Below are 17,279 nucleotides of genomic sequence, written 5' to 3' on the forward strand. Positions count from 1 at the left end.
ACATGGCATAATATTCGTGGACTATCTTGAAAAAGGTAAAACCATAACCGGAGCATACTATTCATCATTATTGGACCGATTAAAAATCGAAATCGCTGAAAAGCGACCGCATTTGAAGAAGAAAAAAACCTCTTTATCATCACGACAATGCGCCTGTTCATTCATGCTTAGTTGCACAAGCAAAATTGCATGAAATCGGCTTCGAGTTGGTTCCTCAGCCACCGTATTCACCAGACCTGGCCCCCAGCAACTATTACTTGTTCCCTAACCTGAAGAGATGGCTCACCGGTAAGCGTTTTTATTCAAATGAGGAGCTCATAGCTGAAACTGAGGCATATTTTGGAGACCTTCCGATCGTGTACTTTTCGGACGGTATCAAAAAGTTATAAAATCGTTGGACTCGCTGTAGCGAACAAAAATTTCAGCAGTTTCTGATGCAAATTTTTCAAATTTCGAAGTATTGATTCGATGAGAAGATACCAGTGCTTGGAGAATGGAGTAGAAGTTCTCCATTAAATCAATACAGACACCTCTTATCCTGCTTATTTTTTAAAAACTTTCTGGCGGTATTTCCATCATTCGATGTAACAATAATTTGTTTCGGAATATCAACCATTATACCTAGTTCAGCTTTTAGATCTTTCTGAATTTTCTTTTTCCTTTCTTTTAATATTTCCTTAGCTTCGTTTCCTTTAGCTTCCCAAGTCTTAAATGGCAACCTATACTCAATATGTAAAATGCATTCCATCAGCCTAATTCAAGCGTGCAAGTTTGACAATCCATATTGAAATGCGATAGCATCTTCTTCCGTGTATCTTACTTTTTTAAGATTGTTCATGTCTTTCGACCCAGCTCCGCAAATGCAACAGACAGCAGAGGATGATGTTTTAGTGATCACTTGGCACACTTTGCCGTCTAGCATGGTAAAAACTAATATATAAGTCACAGGAAATATGTTTCCATAAAATTCAATTCTAGTTGGCACCAGATTCTTTATTTGCTTATTAATATTTTCGACTTCATTTGAAGTATTTTCCGCGGTCTCCTTTGCAAACTGAAATCCTATTGGCCTTGCCCATTTTCGCGATGAATGTTTCTGATTTTCCAATGCACTGCTAATCTTTCAGAAATATCTTTCAGGAGGAGAGGAACCAGAGACATCATGAATATGCTTTCATCAATAGTATTTTCATCTAAAAATTGTTGCTTGTATGCAGAAAGGCCTGAAGTGCCATCCCTGACAGACCGAAGGAACCGAATGGAGCCTCTACAAAGTAGCCGTAAACACTCCATTGGGTCCCCATTCGGTTCCTGTTTAAAAAACTCAAAAAAACAGCAATATCAACTTTTAAACTGTTGAGATTCGGATTCTACGTTAAATTTGCTTTTGGAAACTCACGGAGTAATCGCAATCCTTTTTTTTGCAGCGGTCAAAAGTTAAAAAAACATACAATATCTATAACGCCTGTTGACTGCTACTTACAGATAATGTATTGAAGTGAATTGAAGTTGAAAACTTTTGATACTGAGATTTCGACAGATTTGAATGTAATATTAGTGCTAAATCTTCATCAACATGAACTATCTGAAGTAATTGCAGCTGAGTTCTCAACATTAATGTCAGATTGTTTAAAAACTGCATGTAGAGCCTCACTCAGAGATCCTAGATCTGAAAGAGCTTTATCTACTCCCCGTTTTTTTGTTCTTTTAGATAATTCCTCAAAATTATTTAAGCTTTTTTCACATTATTTTTTATCTCCATCAGGAGATGCTGATGGAAGTTCAAAGTTGCCATTTAACCAAAACAAATTTTTCTTGTAAAAAATTGTCTTTCTTATAAAATGAATTCTTCCATCTCTTTATGAAGTTTGGAACGAAAAACCATGATAATTTTGGGTTTAACGCTTCAATCTCGTGTACATTTAAATAGTACTTACTTTTGAAAAACTCCAATAAAACATCCACCTTTTTATCATCAAGATCTAATGATGTGTCCCAATGTTCTTTATTTTTAAATGGCATTATTTCACATTAAATCTTACACGCTACAAAGCAGGTGCTCTTGATTGACAACTAAATCTTAACATTAAATTAAATAATAATACAGCGAAATATACGACATTGACACTTACATGAGAACTTGGAAAATTATAGGTTATAATACCAGTATCTAATAACAAAAGACTGTTAACGTTCTTTTATTTATCGATATTTCGAGTAATCGAGGTGAATCTTCTTTAAATGCAGACTTTGAAATTCTAGTAAGGCAATGGGTAAAAAAAGTTTTATTTCATCAAAATTACAAATATAAAACAATTCGGTAAATTATTTTTTAATAAAAATTGAAATTCTAGATTTAGAATCAAAGTTCTCAGCTAGATAATATAGCAAAGTCATTGGCCAGCAAGGCTTTTTAACAAATAATATTTTTCCTGTGAAAGCACAAAAATGCAATGCAATTATTTATATTATTTATTAATAACAAGGTTAATTGTTGAAGAAACAAATTATCAGCTAGATAATATCACAGTCATTCGCAACAGCTAGTCCTCGTGCAAAACTTATTTTTATCTGTAAAAACACACAAATATAATGCAATTGTCTATATAATTCGTTAATAACAATGAGTAATACTTATGCCTAACAACATTTTTAATGTGAAATAATATTGTTGTGTGTTTAAAAATGATTTTTTATGCAGAGAAAATATATAATTCTATAAAATATCTATAAATGTATATTTTTTTATAAAATTTGTTTATGACACGGAATTTTTACTTTGATCATTTATTCTTATGATATTAATATCTTTGCATCAATTTCTATTGATTTCTGTTGTACTTTATTGAATTACACGAAGATAACAAATAATATATTGGAAAATTTAATTTTTTGAATTTTCTAATAACATCACATTTAACACAAAATGAAAATTTAAATTCGGCCTCACGGGACTGATGCGGAATTTTATGCAGAGTATTTAATTTTTTTAAACTTTAAAATCGACCAAAAAATATGACCACTAGCTTAATTTGTCCGCGAAAATCCATTTTTGGACCATTGTAAACCGTGGGGACTGGTTGAACCTGATTGGCCAATCAAGTCTTTTTATTTAAAAATACGGGAAGACGAAAAGCCAAATCCGATTGGCATTATACGAATTGTCCCTATTGATATTATTAGGGTGTTTTAAAATTTCGATTGTTTCTATATGTTTTCTTGGAAAGATGTTCTGTATTTTTGCAATGACTGGTGTTTTGTCCTGTTTCAATATGATTTTCAGCTAGTGCTGATTGCGTGAAATGTTTTAGCCTGACTTTACTGTCATGTTTCTTTATACGTTGGCTCACCGCTCTCCCTGTTTCTCCAATATAGAATTTGCCACATGAACAAGGATGAACAACTGCTGGATCACTTAGGGTTGCCTTTTTGTCTTTGGGGTGCTTTTTTGTCTTTAGGATTATTTACTAGTTGTCCTATCTTCAGAAGTCACTTCCCGGTAACAAGCATTGAATTCAGAAAAATTAAGATTTTGTATTCCTAGAAATACGCGACTTTTCCTCCGTCTAAAAATCCCGCAATGGGAAAAGAAAAAGTGCAAATGCTATTCCTCTTAATCGACCTAGTAAAATTTAACGAACGCATTTATTTAACCTATTTTTCATTATTAAATCTTTTTATAACTTATAAATTCGAAAAATATTTAAATTTATATTTATTTATATTTTATTAATTTATTTAAACGTCTTAAAAATGTAACAAAAAAAACTATGCAGGTGTGTGAATTTAAATAATTTTAACTCTAGAGAGGCAGAGTTGAATTAGTGAAAATTAAAATTTCAGAATTTACCTTCCGCATGAAAAAATTAAAACAACTTATTACACATATTTTGAGAACTTATTGAAAGGAATTAAATAAAATCAAAATATGACCACTTCTGAGGAATAAAAAATATCTCTGTGAGGTGCATTGGCGGTACAATTAGAAGGAATTAAATATATTAAAAACAAGTTCTCTTTGGGAGAATAGAAAACTGTGTGGCGGTCGCTATAGAAATAGAAGTGATTAAGTTTAGTGGGTATCTTATTCTTATTGTGGCATTTTAGACAGATGGAAAAATCGCGCATTCAAAATAATAGCATAATCTTCACTTTTGCGCAAGGGTTGTTAAGTTTCATACAAACTCAGTACGTTCTTGAAAAGAGGTTTGTAAAGTGGCTAAATACTGACTTTGTTGCTACATTTTCTGGGGCAAAACCAAAAGGAGGAAGAAAAAGTTGTTAAGGTTACCAAATGAGTCTCGTGAAAAATCAGCTCATTTTCGCCTAAATCCCCCTCCCCCTCACACACACACAAATATACACAGATAGTACGTAAGCAAAACCCACCTTGTCAAACACCATTATTTAAAAAAATCCGAACTCATCAAATAGCGGCCAATAGTAAATAGACTGGAGAAGGCTCAGCCAGTAAAAATATACATTTTTCTATTTGTATCAAATGTAGTAAAACAAGTAAAAAATCTTCTTACATGTGCTGGCAAATCAGCGCGTCTGGTAACCCTATCTAATACAAAGTTCGAAGATGTTACTGCTGCGAAAAAGATATGGAAATTAATGTCAATTAAAGAAAGTTTTACGGCTTTTGAGATACAGGATATATTTCTGCAAAAATTTACACATTTCACGTAAATCTGACTTCGAATCAAACGGCCATACTCTTCAGAAGAAGATTTAGTTTTAATGTAACAGACCAGAATATTTAAGTATAAATATTATACTATTGATCTTCTTGATCACACTATTCACCGTATTTTCAAAGATCCAAATTGATGCCTTCCGATTTCAAAGAATACATCAGAGATCACTTATTTGGAATTTGAAATTAAATATGGCATCGATCGACTGTCAGCGAACGCAAAACACGATCAGAAGTTTAATAACGATTTGTCCGATGACTTTTTTTTCACAGCATCAATGGTGTCAACATGGTTAAAGGTACAGCACACGGAAGAAACAGTTTGAATGAATTCTTATGGTTCCTAGATAAAGCGTAGTATACCTATCATGATGAACTAAACATACAAAGGAAACAAACTCTATTGAATGATCTAAATCGTGTAAAGCCGAAGAAAGAAATCGTCTCCAAATTTGAATTTGGTCATTCTACTTTGCATGCCTGGATAAGGTTCTTGGAGAGTAATCTTCATATTGTTTATCGGTTACAGATTTGAAAACGCAGTATACCCAGAAAAGAGGATGAGAAAACGATAAAAGAAGATAAGAACAGAATTTTCAACCAATTGAAAAAGAAGATGGGGTTAATAATTTATCAACCAAGTAAAGGATGTAGCAACTCTCATTGTGGTAATACCGCTCGCAGGTTTTTCTCGGATATGAAGCATGTGGCAGGAATAACTGGAGTAAATAAAGAACGGATTATAATGTTTAAAAACATATCACAGATGTTAGTTAGTAGTACAAAAATTTCGTCACAAACTCTTTGAATCCAGATCTTTTAATTGCATCCTGGAAGCCTGAATTGGAAAAAGTTGAAGTTGAATTTAATTAACAACTTGATGAAAAAATACAATTCGAATCTAAGAAGGATTCGAGTTCTGAATCGTAATTTATTTATCTTTGGTTTTTTATAATAATCTCATGATTATTATGAATATCGATTGTTCCTTCGATTCAATACCACAAATAAGATAATCACAAAACTGATTGAAGAAAAAATCCATTTTTCTACGACCAACCGCAGATTGTAACAGATTGTTATAAAAATTTTTATGAACAATTACGCAAATGTTATTTAGTATCTTATACTGAATTTTGAAATCACTGTTAGTTTATTTTCGGTTTTGATTTAATTTCGTTGGTTAGTTGTCGCAATAAATGTCACTCCAATAAGAATTATGGAAAAAATAGTTTTTCTTTTATAACGAAACGGACGATTAGGAGACTTGTGTAATTAATTTGTAATTAACAATCTATATTGTTTATATTTGATAAATCTTGTAGTATATCAATGGATTTAAGGACAACCGAGAATCATTTGTGAAGAGAAAAATATATTTTACTATGAAAAAACTCAATTATAAGGAATGTGTTTATAAAAATGTTTGTGAAAACAATAATTGTTCATTTATGCTAATTTTTCTTTACAAATTATGACTTTTGAAAAAATAATAGCAACTAGCGTCAAGAAAACAATTTTTTCTATCAGAAAAAAACACTAACGAGAATTTTCTTATAGAAATATTTATAATCATTAAGTTAAATATTATTAGAATTCTTTATATCCTATGAATGCAGGTGCAATAATTTCGGCTAATTGTGAGGTTCTATCTGAATTTTTTTGAAATAAAAATTCATAAAGCTGAAATGGCCAATTTCGTCCCTTTATTTGTGTATATATTGTTGCTCTGTGAACAAAATTGAAAAATAGCAAACCGCTGTGCTCTTGAAAATGTATTTCTGAGTATTTTTTAAAAAAACCTCTTAAATCGACTAAGAAATACAACCAGTGGTCGATTATGGACAGGAAATTCCTATTCCAGAATACTGTGCTGGAAAAATGTTATAAAGAACTCCCTCCACTCCTCACTCTCTATATTCTCGCTTATCCACACTCTACGCTTCCTAAACGTATTTATTATCTCTCACACGTCACCCTATGTCACATATAAGAGGGGGGCTTCTAAGGAGACTCTCTAAGTCTGGTACTTTTCTGCACCTCACTTTTGCCTCTATTAATTGTGATCCGAGGAAAAAGCTCTGGAACCTATGTTGCCCGGCGAAATTAAGAGAATTAATGGCCAACCACCTTTTATACACGGTTAGTTATTTAGAGTGGAAGGATTTGTTTCCGAAAAAACATTAAAAAACAATTGTTTTGATGTTCATTTAGATACTCATTTATTTTAGTTCAAGGAGATTTTTTCCAACTACTTTTTGAAAATTATATCGCGCAAATAGGCAATGTTGACCTTCGCGGCGAAAATGCTCTTTTCGGCGTTTTCCATTATACGGCATAATAGAAAAAATGGTGATTCTACTAGCTACCCAGATCATACGATTTAACTTCACCAGACTTATTTCTGGGATTACTTGAAGTCTAAGGTATACGCCAACAAGCCAAGGACTCTAGCTGAATCGAAATCAGATAAAATCCTTTTACATTAAATGTCCAACCCTGTACATGTAACACCTTAAACTATTTTCGTTTTCAAAATAATACTTTAACATCCTTGTGCCACCGGTAAATAGGTACTCTAAAGCGATTAGCATGAGCTTTGAACTGGGCAAGTGTGTCTGCATCCACTTACACAATGGAAGGCTACAAACTATAGCATCGCGTGACGATCAGGATCTTCAACTTTTAGGTGAAAATACCGTTCAGCTTCTTGTTAGTGAATAAACATATGCATATCTCGGAATAACGCAAGCCGGAACCCTCGATATACACGTGATAAAAATGCACCTTGAAAAAAGCTATCACCAAATTATCAGACAAATTTTGACTTCCAAATTATTCCGGGAGACCGATGCACTCGCAAGATGATGAAAATCCATCGAAATCATCATTATAAATCTTCCGTACCTCGTATATACCTCCCTCGAGATAAAGGTAGTAGAGGTTTGCTGATCTTGGAGTGTCTTCGTCGAAAAACGGTTCTAGATAAAGGCTGCTCAGGTACAAATAGCACAGATTCTCTTATGCGACTCTTACATCAACATGAAATCTTCAATGCTGTGGCGTTTCTATACCGTGTCGCAGATAGGGTCACCCAGGAATTTGGTCTCCCATTTGATTCCAGCGACACTACATAAGTCCGTTGTGGTGAATGATCACTACAAGCTCTGATTTTTGAGCTGAGCAGATTGCTGTTCTTCTGTGATTCCTTCATCTGGTCCGTCAAAACTGTTCCTCATAAATTTCTACGAAAATTTGCCGCTCTAAAATGTATCCAGGGGTGAAACCTTCATCTCCAACAATGCCGTCTGCCCCGTAAGTTCATAAGCGTCTAAAGACCGGACTCAAGGGAACACTTTTGAACTAAGTCTCGTGAGTAAATTTCCCGCTATTACCTACCTTTCTCCGTAATAGAGCTGACCATGATCACAGCTTTAGATGCTCATCGGTTTTGAAAAGAGCAAGCAACTGGAAAACTCCAGGCTTGGCTATGTTGCACAACTTCTGGTACAAGTACCGGACGAATATGCATCCTGCGTTGGCAGGGTGTTTTCAGAAGTTCGTCGAACACCCACATCTAATGTCAGGCCTTATGTTCCAGGGTACTACGAATATGTTGTATAAAAAACCATATGCTCAAAATTCATCTGCATTTCGACCCATAGTCTCTCTTCCAACATTTTATAAATGTACTAAAACAATTATTGCAAATACAGTATATTCTCACTACGACAAGAATGACATTCTTACTGAAAAACAAAAAGGATTTTGTAAAAACTCGCGAGGCGCTAAAGTTATAGTTACCAATGACGCTGTTGCCATGACTCAAGCTGGTAAACATCAAAGGAACCTGCACGTGGCATACTTTGACTAAAATCAAGCGTTTATTTCTGTGCCGAATGACTATTTGCTTAAAGATTTAAAAATGTACAAAATCTGCCCTCTTGTCATTGACTTCCTAAGTTGTGCGTTGATACCCTAGGGTACAAAAATAAAGTATTTTGAGCATGAATGAACGAAGCAACTGAATAAAAACGCATTATGAGAAGTATATTTCAAGGAGACTTCTTCAGTGCACTATGGTTCTATTTAACGTTGAAAAATGTGAGAAAAACACTAAATGACGTGTCTCATGGGTTCAGAATGGATAATAATGAGGTTGGTCGTCAAGTGACCAATCTTTATACATGGATGACCTGAAGGTACATACTAGTCCAGAACAGAAACTGCAGCAAGTAATCAATTTCATAAATAAGTTTTTGAATGATATCCATATGGAGCTCGGACGCGATAAATGCAGAACGGTGCATTTAACAGAGGGTAATTGGGTATCGAAAAGTTAAAGAAGGAGTACTTAACCCTCTGTCAATGAAATACGAATTTTAATTAAATAAATTTGGTGAGTACGTATAAAGTGCCATTTATGCCTTAAAAACATCACAAAATACATTTTTCAACCTTTTTTAGCGATATTTTTTATATATAATTCGTAAAATGTTCATAAACCCTTTCTCGCTGTCACTTATAAAGTGCGGTTAGGATTACCATAATTCACTATACATCCCATTTCATGTACAATTTCAACAAAAAGTATACATTGCCCCCTACGATTAGTTTTGCACCATGAACCTCATTGCCGAGGGAGAGTCATTTCTAGATCGGTTTGAATTGCCTGTCATTTGCAGATTGAAAAAACTAAAATTCAATGGGTTGGTCATATTTTTAATCTGTCTCCTGAGAGCGGTGCTTAAAATCTGCCATTCTACATTCGTTAAAATGCTTAGTGAATAGAGTTGAATGAAACTGACTAACCTGAAATAATTCCTATAGGCATTCTACGATTCATTAATGTGCACATGAATGGGTTGAGATTCAATTTGAAATGGAGTTCTTAAAAGATCACAACGAATAGTAAAAATACGATGCACACACAGCAATTTTCAATAAGCGTGAATCTGCCAATTGTATGTCACCTCAGGTTATGTTTAACTGAGTAGAATATGCAGATTAAAATTTTAAAGAATTAATTCTTTCGAATGAGAAATATGAAGTAATATATTTGATTAGGACAATTCTGATTAAACAAAAATTAAGGAAATTCAAGTTAAATAATGTTTTTGTATATTGTAATCGATGCGACAATTTATTTCTAAATTTAATGATTATTTAGTTGTAACTCTTTTTACAATAGTTTTCAGTAGATTATTTTGTGCAAGAATTACACGATTTGTTTTGAATTAAGCGTCAGTGACATTAAATTTATTCAGTTCACATGCTAATGGCTGCAGGGAGTCCACGTGTTAAAAACGAACTCTGCAATTCTCTCATATCCATTTGCATCACAAACATCCAAATGTTTAGAAATTCAATACCTGCATTTTTGTTAAAGGTTATTTGTATAAAATAAAACGAGAGTGATAGCTTTTGTGAATTTAAGATTGATATAAGGTAAATGTAAAGTTTCATGTGACCTACAGATTGTAACTTATTTATTTTTAACTTTCAGAGATAACGAGAATTTATAAGCGTAAATTAAAAGAAAAAATTCAGTTTTTGATATGTAAAATATATAAATAAATTTATAACATTCTGATGTGGTGTGATGCAAATATGTGAAAAAAAGTTCAATAAAATCAATTAAAATGCCTGAAAATAAATAGTTTGTAAATAATAGTAGACTACATGTATACCAGGATTTGCTTAAAAGTTGCCCATTTAACAAGTTTTTGAAAAATAATTTAAACCATTCAAATTAATTTTTTTATTAAAAATTTTCTAGCGGAAATATTGTGCCTCTATTGGTTAATGCTGATTCATAATCGCTATTGAATGGGTATGAGAAAAAAATTACGTGGCCGATTAAAAGAGCCGATTTCTCATTCGAAACTCACACTAACCTATGCACAGGTATCTGGAATTCCAGTGACAGATACGCTATTCAGAATACCTCAAACCCCATTCAAATTCAAGTGAATGGATTGTTGTTTCCTGGATACCACGACATAAAAGGGTAAGTGCATTGTAGATGTAAAAAAATTGTGTAAGTCACAAGTTATACAGTTGCGAAACTATGTTAACAGCAAGCCAGATGTTGCGCTTTACAATGCCACCTGTATAGCGGATCTTGTCTATACGCCCTTGAATTTGTCCTCAGAAGAAGCATGAAATACCAGGGCAGAAACCATAGAGGAATTAGCAACACAACGGAGGCAGAAAGCCATCCACGGCAAGCATCCCAAAACGTTAGATCAATAGTAAGTGTATAGAAAGTCATCCAAAATTTGACTGAGAAACAGTATCTTGTATCCAGAAAAGAAAGGAATTGCCATTAAAATTCAGGACGGGGTAGTTAGAACCAAAAATTGTCGCAAACACATGCAACATCAAGACGTGGTTGATCGGTGCCGATTTTGTGGGTATACCAATAAATTTATCGAGCACATTGTTGATGTTTGTCGCGTAATGACTTAAAGAGAATACACGCTTAGAAATAATTATGTGGCGAGCATAAAGCATCAACAACTTTCCCTAAATCTAAGGCTCGTAACAGAATGAATGCCTTTCTGTAGGTACATGCCAACTCCAGTTTTAGAAAACCCATATTACACCTTATATTGTATTATAACTCTTCAGGCGGATCACTACATCCGAGCCAATCGACCGTGCATCGTTATGCGAGAGAAAAAAGGTGGCAGAGTCTATCTACAGCATCTTATGCAACCAAGTTCATAAGTGTATGGGGCTAGACATGAATAAAAGACACTATGGAGTAATATGAAACATGCATCTATTCATTCTTTTGTGATTTTGGCTGCAGGCAATTTGCACTCAAAATGCACTGAACATCTTGAATTTTTGGAGTCAGTAGGGTACTCGCAATACTTACCTTATAATACACCATTTTCATATTTTTCTTTTATGTTACAACTCAAAAGATATGTACAACGACAAGTCTGTAATTTTATGAGCTTAAAAGATATTATAATTTATATCAAGACAAGATTTGTAAACAATTAAATAGATAATTTTAAAGAATATTGCAAAATTATTATCGATTATTAATTAGCGTAAAGACAGATGCGCATTTTACTCACAGTGTATTTTGGTAGTACGATCCAGGACGGTCAAGCCATCAGCGCCATCAACTGTCACCCGGCTTCCTTCATCATACTTCACTTCATTGCTATACGTATTCACTCTCACTTTTTTCCAAGTGCATTTTTTAAACTCTTATGCCGATTTATCGAATCTAGTTGGTAAGATTTTCATGCTTCAGAGATTTTGCCATTTTTGTGGACCCCCTCCAATAACCTTAAAGATGAGTTTGCCAAAAGTGTCATCTTGAAATAACATTTAAGTAACATATTTAAATGTACTTAACTACTTTTTTATAACCCATTCGTGTTGTCAAATGTAAATTTTACCACGCTTTTATTAACCCGCTTTCTTGTCTGTACGAGTCAAATTTTGATGTTAAAATAATATATAAAAAAAATAATACAGAATGATAATTAATCAGTTTCGACGTATCGATGAAACACATAAAATCATTTTCTATCAGACTATTAGCAAAATTGTCTATTATATGGACGTGATTAAGTGAACTAAAAAGTATAAAATAATTCATCCTAGTCGAATGCAGTTTTATAACCCCATGCAAATTCATAATCTCATAAACGTTATTAGACAAATTATTCCATACGAAAAACGCGGGGCGCCTGCAATACAATTTTATAACAATAATAGTTTGTCTGAACCAGTCGTGTGACTAATTTAAACAATAAATACACTTGCAGTTATTACTTACATCTATTTCAGGCGCCCCACGTTTTTCGTGGGGAATAATTTTTCTAGTATCGTTTATGAAATTATGAATTTGCATGGGTTTATGAAACTGCATTCACCTAGGATGAATTATTTTAGACTTTTTCGTTCATTTATTCAAGTAAATATCCAATTTTTATTCTTTTAATGAAAATAATAAAAACGTGTTTTCAAATTTTTTATTTAAATGTTAATGGTATGCCCGGGTTCTAAAAATATTGACACTACACTCTAAATTCTCCATATATACACTCAGAAAAATTTATTTTTGAAAGAAACGACATCCTTTTGACAGAAGAGGAATTTCCTCTTGAATTAAATGAAGAGTAACAGATGTAAGTTAACGATTGTGTATCGCTGTTTTACAAATAAAAGTTAATCATAATTGAAAAGTCAATAACTAAAAAGTTTATAGCATCGTTAAAAATGTTTAAAAATGTCACAAATTCTGCTGAACACGACTTCAAGCGTATCCATAATCGCTTAAGTTCTATGCTGCTACTAAAAGAAGATGCGCTTGAAGTCGCCATCAGCCTATGTTAATGACAGGTGTTGTATTATTTTCATCTATTAAGGCCGCAAAAAAAAACTATTGCAATTATTTTGTGAAAATTGAATTGAAATAAATTAAGGATTCATCTTACTGTTTTTGTTGCATGATACGAAAGGGATACGATGTGAATACTATTATGGTACGCTGTAACGTGTTCTTGCAGTTCACAATTATACACAAATTCTTAATACGTTAATAATGATTTTCATAAGGACAACAATATATTTCGCATACCCATTATTCCAGATATGAAACGATATGTGATTGTATCATGATGTGGTAGTGAATGCGAAATAGCCTAACATGAAAAAAGGGAGTACCCATTGATTTTAGAACTTCAGAGAACATGTTTTTAAATGAAAATACTGTATGCTCATTACGAATATTATTTGGAGATTTATTCCAAAGCCGAATCCCTTTAATTATAAGCAATTTTTACATGAAACAATTCCTGTGTGCAGGTTTGCCGCAAGATTAATTTCAATAAATATACAGGCTTTTATTTTTAATTATCACATACAGTAAATTACCCATAAAATCTTGCCTTCCCTCGGCAACTGTCACAAATCCAGCTCTTTCTCTATAATCAGAAATAAGATCAAGTATGGGCAAGTTATAGATAAAATGGATGTAGACTTAGAGAACATGTTCAAGATTGCAATTATGGTTATGAGAGATCCCATCATATTTCAGATGCCCGTACTCAAGTAAGGGAGAATCATGGTAGTACCTTGTGGATTCGCGTAGTTATAGGAAAAGAGTCCTTACTCTAACTATGCCAATATAAAGTTCTAAAGATTTTGCGTCATATTAGTTCAAAATGTTCTTTCCCAAGAAAATGCCCTGTTCACTATCAAACCAAGATCATTGACAGAATCAGATAGGTAAGTAGTAAGATCTTTTAAGTACAAAAGTGGGAGGGAAGCCAAAACTTTAGAGGAATTATGAATAGAGGATCCAACTAGCAAAGCATATTTTTTCTGTGAATTGAGTTTCAGACCATTAGAGACGGGGCTACTAAGTAGCCCCGAAATATATGTTGTCTTATCATCAGCGTAAAAGGGATATTTCCAGTAGCGTAGGATAGCGGAAAAGTCGCATGTGAACACATTAAACATTTTAAGCCATGTATTGAACCCTGAAGAACCCTACACATCAAAATATTCCAGTCAGAGGGAAGACCATCACTATTCGCTACACATCTTAAGCGATTACTTCAGTAAGACTGGAACAAGTTAATGACGCTGTTAAATTTTTCAGATTTTTAAACTTTTGGATTGAAAGGTCGTAGTTTACCAAATAGAACGCTTTGGAATTATAAAAATACGATAATAGTTGAGTTGAAATAAGATGCATCGTAATTGGAAGAGTTGGTTTAATAGCCACCCAGTAAGACTTTAATCAATTTCGGAATAGGCTTTTCCCTGAGTTTATCGTAAGTATGCACAAAAAGTTCAGAGCAAAAAATCCTTATATGGCCAAGACTTAGTATCTTGCTCATCCAGATCTCGTAAGTAGTTATTACAGGGTCCTTACGCGATTCTGTACGATTGAGTGTGTAGGCTACATTGTTTACTGCCTTTTCCCACGAATTTGATGGAAGATTTTTCGCATGTAACATCATTCGTGAATACTCAACAATGGCACAGTTTTCAAGGTCAGACTTCTCATTTTGCTCTGTCCTGTATGGTGCCGCATTTTTTTTAAGAATTCCATGAGATGAGAGATAGTTTTTCATCTCTTTATTTATATATTTGCAATCATTAACAAAGCGTAGAAGTTTCAACGATTTGTCAAATTTATTCGCCACTATTCTCTTGTAATTCTTAAACGATTAAAAATATCAGAATTAAGCTTTAAGAAATACACGTGACCGTATCGTGACGTCTGCGTACAGACATTCTCCGGGCTTTTGGACTTCCGAATTTTCTCGGTTTATTGAAAGGTAGGCGATGACTTTTACCCAACTGACAAGGTTCGCAGACAAAATCATCTTTCTCTTATCGTTGTAGTCCTTCTACTGAACCCTTCGCTGCAATTTCTTGAATTGTTCTTTTGTTGAAATAGCTTAAACGTTCATGCCAGTCTTGAAGATTTGTAATTAATACATGGTTCTTTCTAGTGTCGGGTCTCTTCAATCTAAAATACATCGAGAAAATTTTTGTGAATAAACCCCGAACATAGAGTATATTTTCAGTTTGTGACTGCATCCACACGCCGTCAACTAATTTTTCAATTCGAACTGTTTCGAATCCTTTAACTTCAGAAACACCATTATCTCCAACGTAACTGTGACACCTTTAATCGGGAAAAACTTACTGGACCATTCTTTTCGGTAAGTGATATGGTTTGAAGCACCACTGTCGGCAATCCGAATATCTTTCATATCACTACTTAGTAATAGCTCGATTTCTCTATAAGAAGGCTTTTTGATCGAAAAATAACAACTTTCACTACAATACTGATCGGATGACGTCACGGCAAAGCTACAATTTTTCGGATCACTTTTCTCGTATGCAAATGTCTTGTAACGTTTGTTTTCGACAATCTCGTGCAAGATTTCGTTTCTCACAATAGGCAGTTCTCTGACCAGAATCAAAATCTGGTACTTTTATGATTAAAGCTCATGAGTCACACGGCATTCCAAGACTGATTAAAATTAGGTTAGACTATATTTATGGGTGATTCGCACTGTCTTTTTATATATTATTCTGCCAGTCTTAGCGTCATGGATACATAATCTCTAAAGACATCAACGATAATAAGAAGACATCAGGACGATCGGTCATATCACCATTCTACTCATACTTGCTAAAATTAAATACGGTCGAATCTCGAAGAACAGTTTTAACACCGTAATGCCTTTGACTTCCTGTATTGTCTCAAAGAAACTTCAGGAACATCTATAACACTCATCGACCTTGTGCGGAATCCAGTTTTGCTTCTCATCGAGAAGTCTTCGCTCGTGAATTTGATCCGTTAGGATGGCACTTCTGTAACTCAGGTGTGGATGATATGCTCGGCTTGCGCTTGACTCTGAGGAAGCTGATATATTGTCTTGGAATTTATTTTTCGGCGAATCGGTCAGGCAGTCCTTTTGCTTCTGATTTTCTTGTGAAACCTCCACGTGACCGCCTTCTATTTAGTTCTTTTGGCCCTCATGGCTTTACAAAGTTTTACAAAAGGCTTTTACAAAAGATTTACAAAAGGCTTTAAAAACCCTAGTTTCGCGTTACCTCATTTCGATTTTTGCTACACTCGTTATTTTACCTCAAATTTAGGCAATACAAGATATGATGGCATTTTCCTGAAACTATCGCATTACTCCTAAATAGTGAATTCAGCTTGAGTCCCCGTTGCTGAATTTAAATATAGCGTTACTTTTTTCGCCGAATTTACAGCGCCCTCCCCCCCTCAATGGTATATGATTATGAATTCATATGTTAAGCCCCAACATAGCTTTATTTGACACGTCGAGTGTTTTCGAGCATTTATTTAAGTTATTAATAAATCTAGACATTTATAAGCAAAAGCTCTTAGAAAATAGTCGTTTATGTCAAAAATAATCCTAAGAACTATCAATGTAAATTCGTATTAATGCTATTTCACATGATTTCTGAATAAATGGTAATTGCCATTCATCATTATTGATTTGTAGTCATTTATAGGATGAGAAACCTGTTTGTTTTGAACTACCCCCTCTAACAATTTCTGGAAGCTGAGTTAGTCGGAAATTGAGTCGGTAACGAGTGCTAATTTGAAAAACTGCACCGGCTCCCAGCAAAATCACCGTAAAGTTTCAGCTATAACCACGCCTCATGATCGGGAGATAGGTGGATACAGTTTATAACGGAATCAATACAACAATGCAGCAAAAGTTTCGTGCACCCTGAGAACACGTAGCGACCCAAGAACAACCACCTTCTGCATTTTTTTCGCAAGGTCTCTATACCTCTCTTTCTTTTCATTCTTCTTGGCTATGATGTTTTTGTCAGCTGGTGCCGAAAAGTCGATAACGAACATGGTTTACTTCTCGAAGTAAAAAAGAACCATGTCAGGCCTCGAGTGTGCAACAAAAACAATTTTCGAGAATATAAAGTTACAGTATACGAGGGTGGATTGATAAGTTTCCGGCCTGACCAAGAAAAACAACGTTTTTAAGAATTTTTTTTTTTTATTTCTCAACATAATCTCCTCCAAGGC

General features: G+C 33.9%; 1 protein-coding gene across 8 annotated transcripts in view; it reads left to right on the forward strand.

The window, feature by feature from the left end:
- Positions 1–17,279, forward strand: part of LOC117169010 (prostasin) — a 297,259-nt gene that overhangs the window by 247,645 nt on the left and 32,335 nt on the right. The window contains exon 10 of one of the 8 annotated variants that reach the window (XM_033355127.1): positions 5,229–5,270. The exons of the other annotated variants lie outside the window; for them this stretch is intronic. Within the exon in view, the coding sequence (XP_033211018.1) occupies positions 5,229–5,234 (6 nt within the window). The 3' untranslated portion in view covers positions 5,235–5,270. Of the gene's footprint in view, positions 1–5,228; positions 5,271–17,279 lie in introns of those variants that run through there. 8 annotated transcript variants of the gene reach the window in all.

The sequence above is a fragment of the Belonocnema kinseyi genome, chromosome 1, assembly GCF_010883055.1.
Source record: "Belonocnema kinseyi isolate 2016_QV_RU_SX_M_011 chromosome 1, B_treatae_v1, whole genome shotgun sequence".
Classification (NCBI taxonomy): domain Eukaryota; kingdom Metazoa; phylum Arthropoda; class Insecta; order Hymenoptera; family Cynipidae; genus Belonocnema; species Belonocnema kinseyi.